Source organism: Nicotiana sylvestris, chromosome 10 (genome assembly GCF_000393655.2).
Source record: "Nicotiana sylvestris chromosome 10, ASM39365v2, whole genome shotgun sequence".
NCBI classification, from domain to species: domain Eukaryota; kingdom Viridiplantae; phylum Streptophyta; class Magnoliopsida; order Solanales; family Solanaceae; genus Nicotiana; species Nicotiana sylvestris.
The window spans coordinates 150,818,127-150,836,684 of record NC_091066.1 but is presented as its reverse complement, the minus strand read 5'-3'; the positions used below and the strand labels follow the sequence as shown (position 1 = coordinate 150,836,684).

Genomic DNA, 18,558 nt, shown 5'->3' with positions numbered 1-18,558 from the left:
TCCCGCGGACGAGAAATCCGGGTCGTGGCAGTTTGGTAATCTTCTTTGGTAGCATGAATATTTGAGCCCAGTAAGTTTGAATGGAGAATAAGACACTTTTGATGAGTTGTAGCCTCCATGCATATGAAAATAATTTGGTTGTCCAGGATGTTATTCTTCCCACTAGTTTGTCAATTAGAGGTTGGCTCTGAATTATTGACACTCTTTTAGAGCTTAAAGGTACTCCAAGATATCGTACTGGCAACTCCCCTTTTTGAATTGCAAGGAACTCCAATATTTCTTTTTGAATGTCTTGTGAAACTCCACCAAAGAAGATAGAACTTTTCTGCTTATTAATTTTCAGTCCTGATGCTCTTGAGAAATCCAGAAAACACTTGTATAGCAGCTGGACTGAAACTGTATCTCCTCTGCAAAACAGTAAAAGGCCATCTGCAAATCTAAGTTGCATTATCTGCATCTTGACACATTTAGGATGAAAGTTGAAGTCTAGGATACAGTGCAATGCCTTCAATCTTCTATTGAATTTTTTTCGCTTGATCAGTTTGTCTATATAACTCGAAACGATGAATAACCCGAACCGAAACCCAAAATGGATCAAACCGATCAAATGAAAACCTTACTTTGATCATATAAATAACAATAGGTCTATGTTCGTAAAATAGTGTGGCACCTGCAACCTCTAAATCTTGGACCCGCCTCTGAAGTTGAGGGGTCATCGACACCCAAAAACTTCGGCAAAAACTCCATACATACTTACAAATGTCTTCAAAATATAGTCAGCATAGACTCTTGTACCAATCATTATGGGCAGTGATAAATTTATATTGAGTGCTATGGTACCCGAGACCGTCGAATCCCGGATTCGCCTCTGACCACCACTCCACCACCTTCTAGAGAAATAATCGACCCACTTTGAAACAACTCTTTTGATATATTCATTGGATTTGAATTTAGTAGCCAGAAAGGAGGAGCTGTATATTTGGAAATCACATAAAAAATTCTATAAGTCAAAATAGATAATAATTTAAAATATTTTAAAAAACGTGATTAAATAAGAAGATGTTTGGTTCTTCAAATAATAAATGTGCCAAACAAACCGATTACAATATAATAAAGCAGCAAACTCAGCGTGGATAAGTTAAATTAAATCCCAAAGAAAGTAGCTTGAAACTTCAGTTTTAAGATCTAGATCAATTATTAATATCACGAGATTTCTACGCGAGTGTTGGAAATTCCTTTTTTTATTTTTATTTTTCCTTTTGGGGCAGCGTGTTGAATGTTTCTTGATCTCATAATAAAGTCATAGCTAGTAGTGAGAAATTTTATTTTGTATCTCCTATAACTTATATTAGTTGTACGAACTAGTATCAAATACAAAATAAAATTGTCCACCGGTATTCCAATTCTGAATTTTGTGATATAAGAACCTAAAAAGATGTGGCAAGATAAGTCAAAAGAGGTATAATATCTCAAAACACGTAGTGTTTCTTTCATTTTTCATTTCACATCCATCATCTTCAATGTCGTCTGCTTCTACAGAAAATCGTAGCCTATGGAAAGAGATCTTAATATCAACAAGGAGCTTATTCAAAGCTAATTTCGGCCATTTCCATGTCCTTTCAATTCTCTTCCTCTTACCTATCTCTTTCTCTCTCGTCGTTTATCCTTCTTTCCACCTTTCCCTCTTTCATCCCGATTATGATTTCATCACTCAACCTGAACTTTCCAACTTCTTCGATTCCAGTTTCGAAATTATTGTACCAGTAGCGTACACTCTGTTTCTTGTCCTCCTTTTCCTCTGTGCTGTAGCCACAATTACGTACAGCGCCGTTCATGCATCCTATGATAGGCCGATCAACTTCATTTCGTCTATTAAATCTATCAGAAATTCCTTCTCCCCCCTTCTCTCCACCTTTATCGTTTCGCAAACCATTTACACTTCAATTGCTCTCATTTTCGCCCTTTCCTTGGGTTTTATAGTCCAAATCCTTCAATCTCTTGGGTTCCTTGAACTTAAATACGACTCAAATAACTTGTTGTTTTTGCTTATCCCCGCATTGATTGTGCTCGTGCCAGCTCTGCTATGGCTGCAGGTCAACTGGTCATTAGCTTATGTGATAGCAGTAGTCGAATCCAAATGGGGTTTCGAAACACTAAGGAGAAGTTCCTATTTGGTTAAAGGGAAGAGATGTTTAGTTTTGTCGAGGGTCATCTTCTTCGGGCTTGTAATGGTTGGACTGATAGGTGGCGGTTCCATGTTTTTAGTCATAGTAAGTGCAGCGAAAGGTCAACAATGGAGGAGTGCGGGGGTAATATTGCAGACTGCGCAGTGTTCAGTGATGGGATATTTGGGGATGAGTCAATTTCTTGTGGGGAATGTTGTTTTGTATATGTATTGCAAGGGCTTGAATGGTGAAAAATTGCCCTTGGAAATCAGAGACAAGTTTGCCGGCGAGTATGTATCTCTGCTCTTGCAGGAGGAGAAAAATCATGCTATTGTGTAATTAATTAATTATTTGGGTATTTGTATTATTTTTGCTGTTAGTGCTTTTTCTTGCCTTTTCTTTTCACCACTATTTTTATTTGAGTTTATCTTTTCACACTGGTTTTGAAAATGATTTTCTTGAGTCGAGAGTTGTTGAGTTGTGTCCCATATCGGTGGGTTATGAGTATTTTGGTTTCCTTATATGGTATTAGGCAATCGTCATCTCATAAGCTAGCTTTTGAGATTGAGTTAAGTCCGAGATCCATTCTTATCAAGAATTTGTTGGAAACAGCCTCTCTATCTCTTACAAGGTAGAAATAAGATTTATGTACATCCCACCCTTCCCAGGTCAAAATTGTAAAATTTTACTGAGTATATTGTTGTGTAATGCCTCTGCGAATCGTCCAAATGATTTTGCTCTTTTTTTCTTTGTTCCTGTTGTTGAATATTGAATAAAGCCGTTGTTGTATATTGATATGTAAAATATTTCTATGTTTCTATTACACTAATGTCTAGGCACGCACGTATGTCTTTGGTCAACATAATATTTAAATTTGAAATGATTAAAAACATAATATTTAAATTTGAAATGATTAAATAATATTTGAATCGGCAAATATAATTAACTTAATTAAGTTAGTTAGATGTTCTTTTCTATCGTTGTAGTTGTCGCGTCATGTTTAGTAGGATGTTCTCAATATTGATATATGGCAAAATACCTTAAATCACTCTTAAACTTGGCTCAGATTATTAGTATCCTCTCTGAATTATGTCCGGTCTTAATTTCCCCCTCAACTTGGCCTTTTGAGAGACATTACTCCCCTAAACGTTGACGTGACAAAAAGTGTGGGTGCACTTGCCTGCCACGTGGATTTTTCTGTATATGTGGCATTCTTTTAAAAAATAAAATATATTTTTACCGTTTTAAGAATATAATTTTTTTAGATAATTTTTTTCGAATACAATTTATAATAAAAATTGGATAGAACTATATTATTTAGGCTAAATATTTTTATTTGGCCAAAAATAATAAAGTTTTAATTACTCCCTCCGTTCCAATTTATGTGAACCTGTTTGACTGGGCACAGAGTTTAAGAAAAAATGAAACCTTTGGAATTTGTGGTCCTAAACTAGTTAAAAAGGGGCTCAGAGTATTTGTGTGGTTATAAAAGCTTCTCATTAAGGGTATAGTTGTAAGTTTATACTAAATTGTTTTCAAAATTAGAAAGGGTTCATTCTTTTTGGAACAGATCAAAAAGGAAATAGGTTCACATAAACTGGAACGGAGGGAGTATTTTTTTTTAATTTGACCTGAAAATCAAGATTTATACAATGTCAAGGTATCTAAAAGTTATAAAAAATAAATAGTCATTGCATCAATACACTCTTTTTTTTTTTTTTGATGCAATGTCTATTTATTTCAACTGTGTATTTTTACTTTTTTAGGTAAAATTTGTAAATAAAAAATAAAAAAATTAGAGCACCGTAATTTAGTGCTATACAAAAAATTATAGCCAAAATAATTAATTTCAAACTATGTATTTTTTAAATTTTTTTAGATGCCTTGACTATTTATTTCAATTGTATAAATCTTTATTTTCAGGTCAAATTAAAAAAAGGATTAACTAAAACTTTATTATTTTTGCCCAAATAAAAATATTTAGCCTAAATAATGTAGTTCTATCCAAGTTTTATTATAAATTGTATTCGAAAAAAATTATCTAAAAAAGTAATATTCTTAAAACGGTAAAAATATATTCTGTTTTTCAAAAAAATGCCACATATACAAAAAAATCCACGTGGCAGGTGAGTGCACCCACACTTTTTGCCACATCAGCGTCTAGGGGGTAATATCTTTCAAAAGGGCAAGTTGAGGGGGGTAATTAAGACCGAGCATAGTTCGGGAATGATACTAATAATCTGAGCCAAATTTAGAGGTGGTTTAAGGCATTTTGCCACTGATATATCTCTTAAAGATGCAACATAAAGTTATCCGAGTAAGAAACCGTGTTGCTGCTAGTATAGTACAATATCGAGGATCGTATGAAAATTTGTTATTGAAAAAACAAGTGTACTTATTTCAAATAAATTTAAAATGATGTCCTTCATCTTTTTAGAGGAGAAAGTTGAATTACTGAAAAACACACACATGTTTGGCCTAATCTGCATGTATGGCATATGTCATCAAAATCTCTACATATTATTCTTGTACGATTAATATTTCTATTTTTCTATTATATAAAAAAGAGAAGAGTAGATCGACCAAGAGCATCGTGGTCCTTTTAAAGATATTATTGCAATGTTTGCTTGTATAACAAGCTCAAAAGCTTGAATATGGGTTCATAATGACGAAAAAAATAAAAGTAGCGTGGCCCTAAGCTGTATTAAATTATTTAGGTGGACCCAATTCCCATTCAACTTTCAGTATCTTCTTTAAATGCACTACTTGATCTAGTATTAGGGGTGTTCAAAATCAAACCCAAACCGAAAATCGAATCAAAATCGAAGCTTAATGGCTTATTGGTATCGGGTTAAAAGTTTAACGACTTGAAATTTTTTTATTATCAGTTTATCGGTTTGGGGCGGATTATTCAATTTTCTTAACGGATAATCCGTTAACCCGTTAAGAATATATATATATATATATGTATATAAAAACAAAAACCATTCTTCCTCCGTACTCTATCAAAGTGAATTAGAATAAAAGAAAACCAAATAAAAGGAGTTATCTAACTGTGACAAAAGGCAAAATTTGCTGTCTCAAATAAGATAACAATACCAGTTACACTACTGCTTCATTAACTTTGCCTGGGTTTTAAGGCATCCTAGAATTCTAAGCATGGCGAACATTTGTTTTAACAACGGCCAATTGGAATTTTTTCACATGGACTAAGGCCAATGGGCATAAACATAAATAAGATTCTAGACAGATGATTTACCCATCACGTTGTCTCTTTTGCTTTGTCCCTCTTAGTACGCCGACCACCTATTCAAACATACTGAGACTAAATTTTATTTTATTTTGATTGAATTAGGCCGATAAACCGCCCAATAAGAACTAAACCGATATCAATCCGCCCGATATCTTATTGGGTGACTAGCGGATTAATACATTTAAAAACAGATAACCAATAAGCCAAACCGCTAAGAGTAAATAACCGCCCAATCCGCCCGATAAGAAGCCCTATCTAGTAGGACTCTAATTTGTTTGAAAGCAGACTACTTTTCACTTTCACTGTTTGAAAAAATAATTTTTCAATAAGTACTTTTGACTAGAAAAATATCTTTTGGTAATTTTATAATTCAAACGTTCATTTGATTAAAAATATACTATGAAAACATACATTTATATATAACAATTCTATTATCTCCTCAAATAACATTATTTCATTTGTTTTATTTATTGACTATTTCAGGTAAAGAAGATTTTTTAATAAAAAAACAGGCGATAGTTTATGTAGATTTTTATTCAGATGTTCTTATATTATTATCAGTTGATATCATTTTGTACAAGTTCTCATTAAATTGCAGTTTTCATTGGAATAAATTAAATTAGAGAAAAAATAGTTAAGAATAAATATAATTTCAAGTCCCTTTTATTATAGAATATTGAAATTTGTTCAAATTGTATAAAAATGATTCCCTCTTTAAAACATGATTTAAGAATAATCCAAACTAAAAATTAAGACAATTAATTTGGTGTATTATTTTATCTTTTAAAAATTATTATATATTAGGCAACACTAGAAGTATCATTATGCAAGATTACACTTCTCCTCTATGATCAAAGTTAGTTGGGTACTTCCTATACATTTAGTAATATATATAATTAACTATTTTTAAAAATGTTTAACAAATAACTGTAATGAAGAAAGTTGTATTACACCCTAAATAGCATCTCAATCATATCAAATGAAACTAGAAAGACAGCCGTGCTTCAATTTAAGGTCAATTTAATTATTTTAGAGTGATCGAGAAATTAATTTATTTTTAAGAAATTATTCAGATATGTCATTACATTGAATAAAAGACAAATTTTCTAGATAAAAGATTCTTAATAATTAAAAATAACGATTACTATTTCAAAGAACAAAAAAAGCACCTTCTCGTTAACTATTTGGGAATAAAACTAATATATTTTATTATTCACATTTTGATTAGCATAAAAAGCAATTGTAATACATTAACAACAATTGAAAATACTAAAAGAGTAAACTATATAGTACTATTCAATTCAGAGAATGAGAAAATACGTAACAACTTATTGTATTGGGAAAAAACTGAATTTACATTGTAGGTGACGTGGTATAATACGTGGACTGGTCAAACGGTCAAAACACAATAAATAGCCAAGAGGCACGGGCGACAACAGATAAGGGAAAAAGAAAGCAACATAGGTGCGGACCGTTACTAAAATAGGTACGAGTCTCATACCTATCCAAGTCATTTAAAGACCAAAGATCGGAAAAAGTTGAAGATACGAATCTGATGACGTAAAAGAGTCTAAATACAGCATTGAATATCAAATACGTTAGAATATTTAATTTAAAAAGAAATGATTGTGTAACGTTTCTTTTAATGTCATTTATTGCTCATAATTGCCTCATTAAGACAAAGACATTACATCTTCTCCTAGAATTAGCTATAAAAGGAGAAGAACTCACCATATGTAAGGATACGAAATACTATTGGAATCTTATTGAAATACAAAACTATTTACTGCTTTACCATCATTCACAAAAATATTTTATTTTCGTCTCCTGATTATCAGTAACCCGAATTTCTTTTTAGCTTTGATCAAGGACTCAGATTTTTGGTTAAACAAATTGGTTCCGTTATTGGGAATCTGATAATCTTTTCTTTTAAGCTATATCTTGTCCATTGTTATCACCATGTCAAACAACAACACCGACAATAACAGTAATAACACATTGGGAAACCATGAAAATCAAATCCATCAAAATCAAGGTGACGTGGTTCCCTCCCCTCCAGATTCACCACGTCAATTTCGTGAAGGCACTCCTGTTACTGAATCCCGTGCTGATCAACAAGAACAATCTGAACACTTTGAAAGAGGTACAAATGAAGCTTTACAAAAGCTAATTGATGCTCAGGCTGGCAAAACTCTTCAGGCTTTAGTTAGTCGATTGCCTGCTGCACCACCCACACCAACTCCTAATAATAATACATTGGAGAATCCCCGTTCTGGTCTTGTTAATTCTGGAAATGAAGCAACCACCAGTGAACCACAGGAAGGGGGACCAGGTAATTCAAATAATTCATATTTGCAAAATTTAGTACTAACCTTGCAGAAACAGATTAAGGAACAAAATGAGCATATTGAGCAAATCCCTGGAGTTCCGCCTGTAATAAAAGGAGTAGACATGGACAAATACTCACAACAACCTTGGAAGCCAAGTGCTGCTCCCCTTCCAATTCCGAAAAAGTTCAAAATGCCTGACATCCCGAAATATGATGGTACTACAGACCCACGTGACCACGTGACTGCATTTACAACAGGCGTGAAAGGCAACGACTTGACCAAACAAGAAATTGAATCAGTACTGGTCAAGAAATTTGGAGAAACACTCACCAAGGGTGCATTAACCTGGTATTCTCTTTTATCTGAAAATTCTATAAATTCTTTTGCTGAGCTTGCAGATTCTTTTATTAAAGCACATTCGGGAGCACAAAAGGTTGAGAAAAGAATGAAAGATATTTTCAAAATCAAACAAGGGGATTCAGAGTTGCTTAGAGATTTTGTTGATAGATTCCAGCGTGAAAGAATGACTCTACCCCGTGTGCCTGACAACTGGGCTGCAATAGCCTTTGCAAGTAATTTAAATGACAAAAGTTCTGAAGCCACGAGACGACTCAAAGAAAGCCTTCGAGAATTTCCTGCAACCACGTGGAATGATGTTTACAACAGGTATAGTACGAAGCTGCGAATTGAAGAAGATACCGTACCTAAGTTTCATCATGAAGAAAGGGGTGGTCCCCGAAGATCAGAAACCGAAAAGATCAGGTAAAAACAGGTACGATCCATATATGGGACCTGCCGGAAAAGATCCACGGTCAAAACAAGATAGCCAGCAATATGATAAAAAATCGAGGAACAGGGACTCTGGTTCTTCTTCAAAATTTAGGAATGATCGGAACAGACAAGAATCACGAGATGATGACAGAAGTTTAAAGGCACGATTCGGAGGATATAATTTTAATGTCTCTACCTCCGAGCTCGTGGATGTTTTAAGAAGCATGGGAGATAAGGTACGGTGGCCAAAAGAGATGCGGTCAAATCCAAATAGACGCAATCCAGATCATTGGTGCGAATTCCACAATGATCACGGGCACAAAACTTCAGAATGTAGATTCTTGCAGAGTGAAGTAGATCATCTATTGAAGAAAGGGTACCTCACTGAGTTATTTAGTGAAAAAGGAAAACAAGCCTATATGAAAAACATGCAAGAGCCACCAAAGCCTCCTTCACCAAAGAGGACAGTGAATGTGATAAGTGGGGGAGAAGATATTCACGGCATAACCTACATAACCTCCAACAAGGTTTCTAAGGTAACAATTACACACGGGAAACGGGTGCGGCAGGTCTTAGAAAATGAAAGTATTTCGTTCGATGACGCCGATACCGAAGGAGTGATAACTCCACATAATAACGCTCTGGTAATATCTTTACTTGTACATGATACTAATGTAAAACGAGTTTTGATTGATCCAAGGAGTTCCGTAAATATTATACCACTAAGGGTATTACGTGAAATGCAAGCTGAAGACAAAGTGATACTCATGGCGCACACCTTGTCAGGCTTCGACAATTCAAGTGTGGTAACAAAAGGAGAGGTAATTCTAACAACTTTTGCTACGGGTGTTATTAAAGAAACTAAATTTCAGGTAGTTGATATGGAAATGGCCTACAATATGATCATGGGAAGACCATGGATACACGATATGGATGCTGTCCCATCAACTCTACATCAAGTTATTAAATTCCCATCACCATGGGGAATTTGCCAAATTCGTGGGGATCAGCAGACGGCTAGAAGTGTCAACGCTGTAACAGGTACAAGCACCGTAAATAAAGAAAAATAGCAATTACAGGAAACAGTTGAAGGTGCAAAAAATCAAACTTCACCTGAATAAGAAAAGACAGATTTGGACTCTAGGTCTGATACAATTCAGGAACCTGAAGAAAATGAAAGCATCAAAACAACAATTGAAGAGCTCGAGGCAGTGATGTTATTTGAGCAATGGCCTGAACGAAAGGTTTATGTCAGAGCCAATTTAAGCTCAGACATGCGAGGTATGATAATTGAATTTTTAAAAGCTAACATAGACTGCTTTGCTTGGTCTCACGCTGATATGACAGGGATACCACCGGATGTGATGACTCACAAACTCAATGAGGACCTTTCTTTCACACCAATAAAGCAAAAGAAAAAAAAAGCAAGGTGCTTTCAAGAACCATGTGATTCAGGATGAGGTCCAAAAATTATTAAAAATCGGATCGATCCGTGAGATAAAGTATCCTAATTGGCTAGCTAACACGGTGGTCGTACCCAAGAAAAATGGTAAGTGGCGCGTTTGTGTGGATTATACCGATCTAAACAAAGTCTGTCCAAAAGATTCTTTTCCTTTACCGCATATAGACCAACTAATTGATGCAACCGCAGGTCATGAACTTTTAAGCTTTTTAGATGCATACTCGGGATATAATCAAATTAAAATGGATCGTGGTGATGAAGAAAAAACTTCTTTCATCACAGACAAGGGGACTTACTGTTACAAAGTAATGCCCTTTGGTCTCAAAAATGCTGGGGCAACCTATCAAAGGTTGGTCACCAAAATGTTCCAAGAACATTTAGGGAAAACAATGGAGGTATATATAGATGATATGCTCGTCAAAACCCAACAGTCTCATGATCATATTTCTCATCTATCTGTTACATTTGAAATTTTGCGAAAATTTAATATGAAACTCAACCCAGAAAAATGTGCATTTGGAGTTGCATCAGGTAAGTTTTTGGGTTTTCTTGTTTCTAACCGTGGTATTGAAGTAAATCCTTCTCAGATCAAAGCAATATAAGAAATCCCTGATATCCTTACTAATAAAAAGGAAGTCCAAAGATTAACGGGAAAAATTGCAGCTTTGGGGAGATTTATTTCCAAATCCTCAGAAAAGTGTTTTAAGTTTTTCTCTACACTCAAAAAGCAAGATCATTTTGAATGGAATGAGGATTGTAAACAAGCATTTAGAAATTTGAAAGCTTATTTGTCAAAACCACCGTTATTGGCAAACCAAAGGTGGGGGAAAAGCTTCTCATCTATCTGGCTGTATCTGAAGTCGCGGTGAGTGATGTTTTAGTCCGTGAGGACCAAGGTAAACAATCTCCTATTTATTATGTAAGTAAGTCCTTATTGGATGCTGAGACACGATACCCACAGCTAGAAAAGTTAGCATTAGTTTTGATCATGGCATCTAGAAAATTAAGACCTTATTTTCAATGTCATCCCATTATTATAGTTACTGCTTTTCCGCTTCGAAATATTTTGCATAAACACGAACTTTCAGGAAGATTAGCAAATGGGCTATAGAACTAAGTGAATACGAAATCATTTATCAACCTAGGACCGCTATAAAATCTCAAGTACTAGCTGATTTCGTGGCTGATTTTAGTGAGGGGATGCATTTAGAGGCAGAAAAAGAATTACTAGTTTTCAATGGTGCAAACCCGGGGACTTGGGTTTTATTCACTGATGGTTCATCTAATGTAAAAGGGGCAGACCTAGGGATAATCCTCGTACCACCTACGGGTGAGACTATTAGACAGGCTATAAAATGTCACTCTATAACTAACAATGAAGCAGAGTATGAGGCTGTAATTGCAGGTCTAGAATTGGCACGAGAACTCGGCATAACACAGATTATAATCAAGAGTGATTCTCAACTCGTGGTCAATCAAATGCTGGGGACTTATACAGCCAGGGAGACGCGAATGCAAGAATACCTCGCAAAGGTACGAGAGTTAATAAAGCAATTCCAAACTTGGAAAGTAGTGCAGATCCCAAGAGATGAGAATGTAGAGGCAGATGCTTTAGCTAATCTCGCATCTGCAGCAGATGTAGCAAACGATACAAATGCTTCAGTCATACATTTATTTCATTCCGTTCTCGAACCTGATAAAAACGAGGTAAATTTTAATCATTTAACATGGGATTGGAGAAACGAAATTGTTGCCTTTTTACAGCACGGTACCGTGCCTAATGACAAAGGAAAGGCTCACGCGCTTCGCAAAAAAGCTGCTCGATATTGTTTATATCAAGGAAATCTTTATCGAAAGATGTTCGGTGGACCACTAGCAAGGTGTCTCGGACCCTCTCAAACAGAATATGTGATGAGAGAAGTGCACGAAGGACATTGTGGGAATCACGCAGGGGGACGGTCACTGGTAAGAACATTAATTCGCGCAGGATATTATTGGCCTAAAATGGAAGAAGAGGCAACCAGTTTCGTGTCCAAATGTGATAAATGTCAAAGATACGGCAATAATATGCACAGACCAGCTGAGTTACTACATCCTGTTATAGCCCCGTGGCCCTTTATGAAATGGGGAATGGATATCGTAGGTCCACTTCCACAAGCAAAAGGTCAGGTAAAGTTTCTACTTGTACTTACAGATTATTTCACTAAATGGGTATAAGCAGGGGCATTTAAACAGGTACGAGGGAAGGAAGTTAAAGACTTCATATGGCGAAATATAATACGCCGCTTTGGAGCACCAAAGGAGATCGTGTGTGACAATGGACCACAATTCATTGGAGCTCAAATCACAGAATTTCTTCGAAGTTGGCAGATTAAAAGGATAACGTCTACACCATACCATCCAGTGGGTAATGGACAAGCAGAATCCACTAACAAAGTCATTATCAACAACTTGAAGAAGAGGTTACAGGATTCAAAAGGTAATTGGCCTGAGGTGTTACCTGAAGTATTATGGGCTTATCGTACAACGACGAAAACAAACACTGGAGAAATACCATTTTCAATGGTTTATGGTGCGGAAGCCTTAATTCCAGTTGAAATAGGAGAGCCAAGCACACGGTACGATCGGGCAACGAAGGAATCTAATGATGTAGAGATGCGGGTCAACCTTGATTTGCTTGAAGGAAGAAGAGAAGCTGCATTGATAAGAATGGCAGCACAAAAGCAAGTAATTGAACGATATTACAATAGGAAAGCACGCCTCAAATTTTTCAAAATTGGGGACTTCGTGCTTAAAAAGGTGTTCCAATCTGCAAAGGCTGCTAATTCAGGAAAGCTAAGTCCAACGTGGGAAGGACCGTACAAAGTCCGTGACATTGCGGGAAAAGGAGCATACAAGTTGGAGACAATGGACGACAAAGTTTTACCTTCACATTGGAATGCCGTACATTTAAAAAGATATTACTTCTGAGAAAGTACCCACAGTCAGGTATCACCATGTTAAAATTTCTCTCTTGAATTATTAATGTTTTACTAACGATTTTAGATGCTAGGCAAAAAACCCTAACTCGTGCCAAATGATGAGTCACAACCTGCAAGGCAAAATGGAGTATTCTTAATTTCCCAGCCCAGGGTTACAATTAATCTGATGGAAATACACACGAGTTAGGCAGTCTTCATCAATAATCGCACCTCCGAGTCCCGTATCTCTTTCTGTTTCAGGAAAAGGGCCAAAGTACAAGAAATAAACAAGTGCTCGAGGCTTCATACTTCACCGCTCAAACACTTGGGGGACTACATATTATACACAGATATGTGTAGAGAAATAGATACGAATATCGAACAAAAGTCGGCCACAAAGAGACAAGTGTTGAGAAAAAGTTACGAAGTCTTCAGCATTCATGAGAACAACAGAGTCATCTCTCAAACTCATAAACAAAGTCACCTCTCAAACCCTTCTTAATATATAAAGATAGGGTCATGACTATGTACTAAAACAGGTTATGAAGAAAAACCTTGTTTATTCTATGTTATGTACAAATCTGTTACAAGAAAAACAGTTACGAGAAAGTTGTAGATGTATTGTAATACATGTAATAGTCAAACACTTGTTAAAGTTCATGAATAAAAACTTGCCAAAGTTGTTTCATACAAAACATGTGTATTCCTATTTCTTTAATCGTATTATAACACCATTATGAAGTTGAGACGTCTTCTTCATTAAGTGTCGATAAAATAAAAGGGCCCTCTTTTATAAGCCTCGATAATCCATGAGAAGAATCATAAAGCATTTTAAAAGGATAAAAATGCTAAGCTATTCTATAAGCCCTAGATAAATGGGCAAGAATAAAATATACAGAAGTACCAATAAAAACTTCTTAATATAAAAGACTAAGTACAAACTTTGTTAGCAAAATATTTATTTTTTACAAATGCCCCATTATAATAACTTGAGACTTCATCAAAAGATCCCTTAAAATTACCAAGGGATAACACCACCAATTAATAAAAACAAGAACAACAATTTCATTTTCAGCTAGTCACTGAAGGGGTTGGAACATCAGAAGTTGCAATTTCATTTTCAGGAGCAATTTTAATTGGGCTTGGAATGTTGAAATCACCGAGGGAAGCAAGAGTCACAGGAGCTTCAACTTCTATGGACTGTGTCATAGAAGTTTCACCCTCGGGAGCAGGAATTGCAACCCCAATTGCTGCAGTAGCCACTTCTTCATTTAAAAGTTCTTCCGTTCCAGGAGCTTCAAGTGCAGGAGAAGGAGTATCAACAGGTTGTTGACTTTTCTCGATAATGTCTAAGACTTTGGCTATTTAAGATTGCAAATCGAAGCTTTCCTGAGCAGCTTCCATCAAAGCATCACGACGAGATTTCAGGAAAGCCCAACTTACCTCTATGTTGAAGTTCTCCTCCAGAAGTCCATACTCCCTTTCCCACATAGCAAGATCATTCTTGAATATTTGATGTTCAGCTAAATGGGAATCAAGGGAAGCTTCAAGGGAGGCATGAGAATTCTTCAAATCTCGAATCTTGTCAGAGGAGGTCTGTAAGTCAGCTTGAGCTTGAGTCAAGCTTTGCACTAATTCTCCTGCATACTCTTCTTTCTTGGCTAAAAGTGCCTTAATCTCCATGACTTCTTCACTAGCCTTTGATAATTGTTCTGACATTGAGCACTCCAAAAGCTCTTTATCTCTTTTAAATAGGCTTGAAAAAGCCTTGGCAGTTGCTAGTTCAGAAGTCAAACCACGTTTTTGCTGCTCCAGGAGATTTCTACTTTCTTGCAACTCCTCTATGGTCCCCTGAGCATTCTCAAACTTTTCTTTCCAATTAGCTGCTTCAAGCTGGGCTCCCCTGGCTATTTTCTCGGCCTCATGGATGGATTTTTTATACTCACGGGTTTTTCTTTCCAGAAGGGAAATTCTTCCCATCAATTCGGTACCAATGAGGTTAGCCTACAGAGACAACTCATAGAAATGAGGACTTGTAGATCAAAAACAAAAAAAACTTGTTGGTAAAGGAAAAATACCTTCAAAGTAGAATGAACTATGTCATTCATCAGAGTCAGGAAGCTGTGGCTCTCCATCTTCTTCTTCTCAATATCACCGATTAGAGACTCAAGCCAAACATCAGCTCTACCAGTCTTTCTCAAAAGGCTATGGTTGGCAGGAACTTCAAGAGTAACACTTCTCATAGCCATGGTTCTACTTCTAGGACCCGCCTATGTATGCTGAACGAAGGGAGGAGGAGCCATGGAAGGAGGAGTAGTAGAAAAGGAAAACACAGCAGCAGGAGCCATAGGAGTCAAAGAAGGGATGGAAGGAGAAGATGAAGAAACCAACACAGGAATGGAAGCAGGTGCAGTTGAAACTGGCAAAGGAATGGAGGAAATAGGAACGAATGAGGAGAGAGGAGCTTCATCAAAAATAGGTCCGAGCTCGCCACTCTCAAAACCACTATCAAAAAGACGCTAAGTTAATTCATTAGTATCTTTTGGCACGGTGTCCTCGTCAGAATGAATCAAAACAGGCTCGGTGGACGAAGTTTGAGCAGGGGTATCCTCAATTTCATCACTATTAATGACTTGTCTCCTAACTCTTGGCCTGACAATTAAAGAGGTATCTTCCTCTTCCTCATTCTCAGAACTTTCTCCTACAGCTTTCCTTTTGGGAAGTGAAGCTCGAGCCTTGTTCAAATCAAGTGCAACATTAGCAGACATGCGAATGACCATAGCTACTTCAGCTGCCATTCCTCTAACACCAAATCCTGATAAAAAGAAGGATACATAATCAACATTGAGAAAAAGGTGCTTGACATGTAAAAAGAAAAAAACGTGTAAAAAGGGACATACCATGTGTTTTCACCTTCCAGCCATGTAAAGAAGAAATTGATTTCCAAGTTCTTTGATCCTTAGGAGCAATCTTCAAAATTGAATCTACCCAACCATGGAAGTCAGGAATAAGTTCCACATCTCCCATGGTTGCTACAAAAAACCAAAAAGAGACGAAGTGAGAAAAAGAATCAGAATTCTCAAAAAATAGGTGCGGTAAATAAAAGGAAACTTACGTGCAAAGTTCCACTTCTCAGGGAAGGGAATATTTGTTTCACCAAGCAAGTCCTCCGTACGTACAGCAACGTAACGGGTGTACCATCCACGATCCCTGTCATCTTCAGGGTTTACCAAAACCTTTTTGCTTATTGCAGTTAAGGTAAAAACCCCATGGTGTATTAAATTGGGATGGTATAAATGAATAAGGTGAGAAAGGGTGAAGTCGACATCGGCTTTGGCAGATAAGTATCTCAGACAAGCCACTGCTCTCCACACTAGGGGACCAACTTGGGCCAAACAGATTTTAAAGAAACGGCAAAAGTTAATAATGACTGGGTCAACTGGAGGACTAAAACCCAAAGTAAATGGGTAAGTATAGACAAAAGAGTAACCATTTCTAAAGGAAGAAATCCTTTGATTTGGGGAAGGAATTGACATTCATAGACTATTGCTCCAGTTACAATCCCTTCTGATGGTAGGGATTGTAAGCTCGGTTAATAATGAAGGATAAGTGTCAGCTTTTTCTAAATTTGCAATTTGCCTTTGAAGAGACGTTCTATCACTCCCAAAAGACAAATCACTGGGAACAATTTCATCGACTAAAGGTTCTTGAGAAGAATCAAGGATTTCTTTACCTTTAGAAGAAGGGGTCTTCGGAATAGAACTCCCGATACTAGGAGAAGAAGAAGCAGGACCAGATAAACCATCACGAGCGGACCCTAGGCCCAAGCTTCGAAGCCTACCTCCTCTGCCTCTCCTATATCTTGTGGGGGCATTGGGGAAGTGATCGAGAATTGGAACTTTTCTAGGGTTAGGGTTTGGAGATGACATTGTTGAAGAAGGATGTACTAAAAGGGAGAGAAAATACAAGTAAGTGAGAAATTGCTTGTTGAAGATATATGAAGAAGAAGGTAAACGAAAGAGGGTTAAAAATGCTTATAATGACAACCGTCAAACTTAGAAGTGCAATGAAGGAAAGCCTATAATAAAGACAACTATCATTTCGTGAATAGTGTGGATGAAGAAGTCTCGAAAAAAGGGGTAGAATTGCAGAATCAATCAGAAGGTGACACGTATGTAAATCATTAAATGGAAGGGACAATTGAAGCGTCAGTATTTGTCATAATATTAATTACGACAAAAATTCCCTTTTTATGAAGATCCACTTCCCAATTATTTACTTGATAAATAAATGGAAAGTGGGGGGACTATCTGTATTGGGAAAAAAATTAAATTTACATAGTAGGTGACGTGGCATGACACGTGGACTGGTCAAACGGTCAAAACACAATAAATAGCCAAGAGGCACGAGCGACAACAGATAAGGGAAAAAGAAAGCAACATAGGTGCGGACCGTTACTAAAATAGGTACGAGTCTCGTACCTATCCAAGTCATTTAAAGACCAAAGATCGGAAGAAGTTGAAGATACGAATCTGATGACGTAAAAGAGTCTAAATACAGCATTGAATATCAAATACGTTAGAATATTTAATTTAAAAAGAAATAATTGTGTAACGTTTCTTTTAATGTCATTTATTGCTCATAATTGCCTCATTAGGACAAAGACATTACATCTTCTCCTAGAATTAGCTATAAAAGGAGAAGAACTCACCATCTGTAAGGATACAAAATACTATTGGAATCTTATTGAAATACAAAACTATTTACTGATTTACCATCATTCACAAAAATATTTTATTTTCGTCTCCTGATTATCAGTAATCCGAATTTCCTTTTAGCTTTGATCAAAGACTCAAATTTTTGGTTAAACACTTATATTACTATTAATAATCAATTTTAAGTTTGGTGCTACAGAACTGTTTTTAAAAATAAAATAGTGTAGAACCTATATAAAAATGCTCTAAACTGTACTTCAAGTATTGGATAATTTTTGTATAATGAAGTGTTAGACTTCGACAAGTATTAAAAAGTGATTGATATAATAATATGATTTCAGAAAAAGTAAAATGTACCAAACGCAAAAGATAAATAAAAATACAGGTAATTATGGTTCTATACATTATTACAAGCCTATTTTGCGAACAAAGTGTGTAATTAGCAATAGACCAAGAAATATTAAAAGGAAGAAAACAAGAAAAAAGAGCAACAAGTGCGTATGTTATACTAGTATTTATGCTTTGTGAAGCAACAATCGAGGTGCGATCCTTTCTCGCACCCTGTATAAATGCGGGATGTTTTGCATGTGCGCCGCGCTGCTGCAGTAAACGTTCTCTCTCTGTTTTTATTTCAGATTTTAATGCTCACTTCAGCTATTTCTGGTTCTTAAGAAAAGGCGAAGCAATTTCTGCTCTATACCATAAATTTAAGATAGGTTCTGTTTTTCTTCTTCTAAATCAACTGCTCTAAACAAGTTCCTTCTTCCACTACTAATTTTTTTTGCGTAAACCTTTGATAATTAGTTGTTGGGTTTGAATGTTTATCTGATAACTTCGGTTTATGTGTATGTGTTTATTTAAGAGAATGAGTAGCTTAAAAAGAATATTGAGAGACCAAGTGA

The 18,558-nt window shown here is 36.1% G+C and overlaps 2 protein-coding genes across 2 annotated transcripts; one reads left to right on the top strand and one right to left on the bottom strand.

Moving 5' to 3' along the window:
- Positions 1–1,396: 1,396 nt before the first annotated feature.
- On the top strand, positions 1,397–2,988 carry LOC104221147 (uncharacterized). The gene has a single exon (XM_009772147.2). The coding sequence runs from the start codon at positions 1,521–1,523 to the stop codon at positions 2,502–2,504; it is 984 nt and encodes a 327-aa protein (XP_009770449.1). The 5' UTR covers positions 1,397–1,520; the 3' UTR covers positions 2,505–2,988.
- Positions 2,989–14,012: 11,024 nt separating this feature from the next.
- LOC138880117 (COP1-interactive protein 1-like) lies at positions 14,013–15,190 on the bottom strand. Its single transcript, XM_070159778.1, has 3 exons — positions 15,020–15,190; positions 14,385–14,945; positions 14,013–14,279 (listed from the first exon to the last, which is right to left on the bottom strand). The coding sequence occupies exons 1-3, from the start codon at positions 15,188–15,190 to the stop codon at positions 14,013–14,015; spliced, it is 999 nt and encodes a 332-aa protein (XP_070015879.1).
- Positions 15,191–18,558: the final 3,368 nt, after the last annotated feature.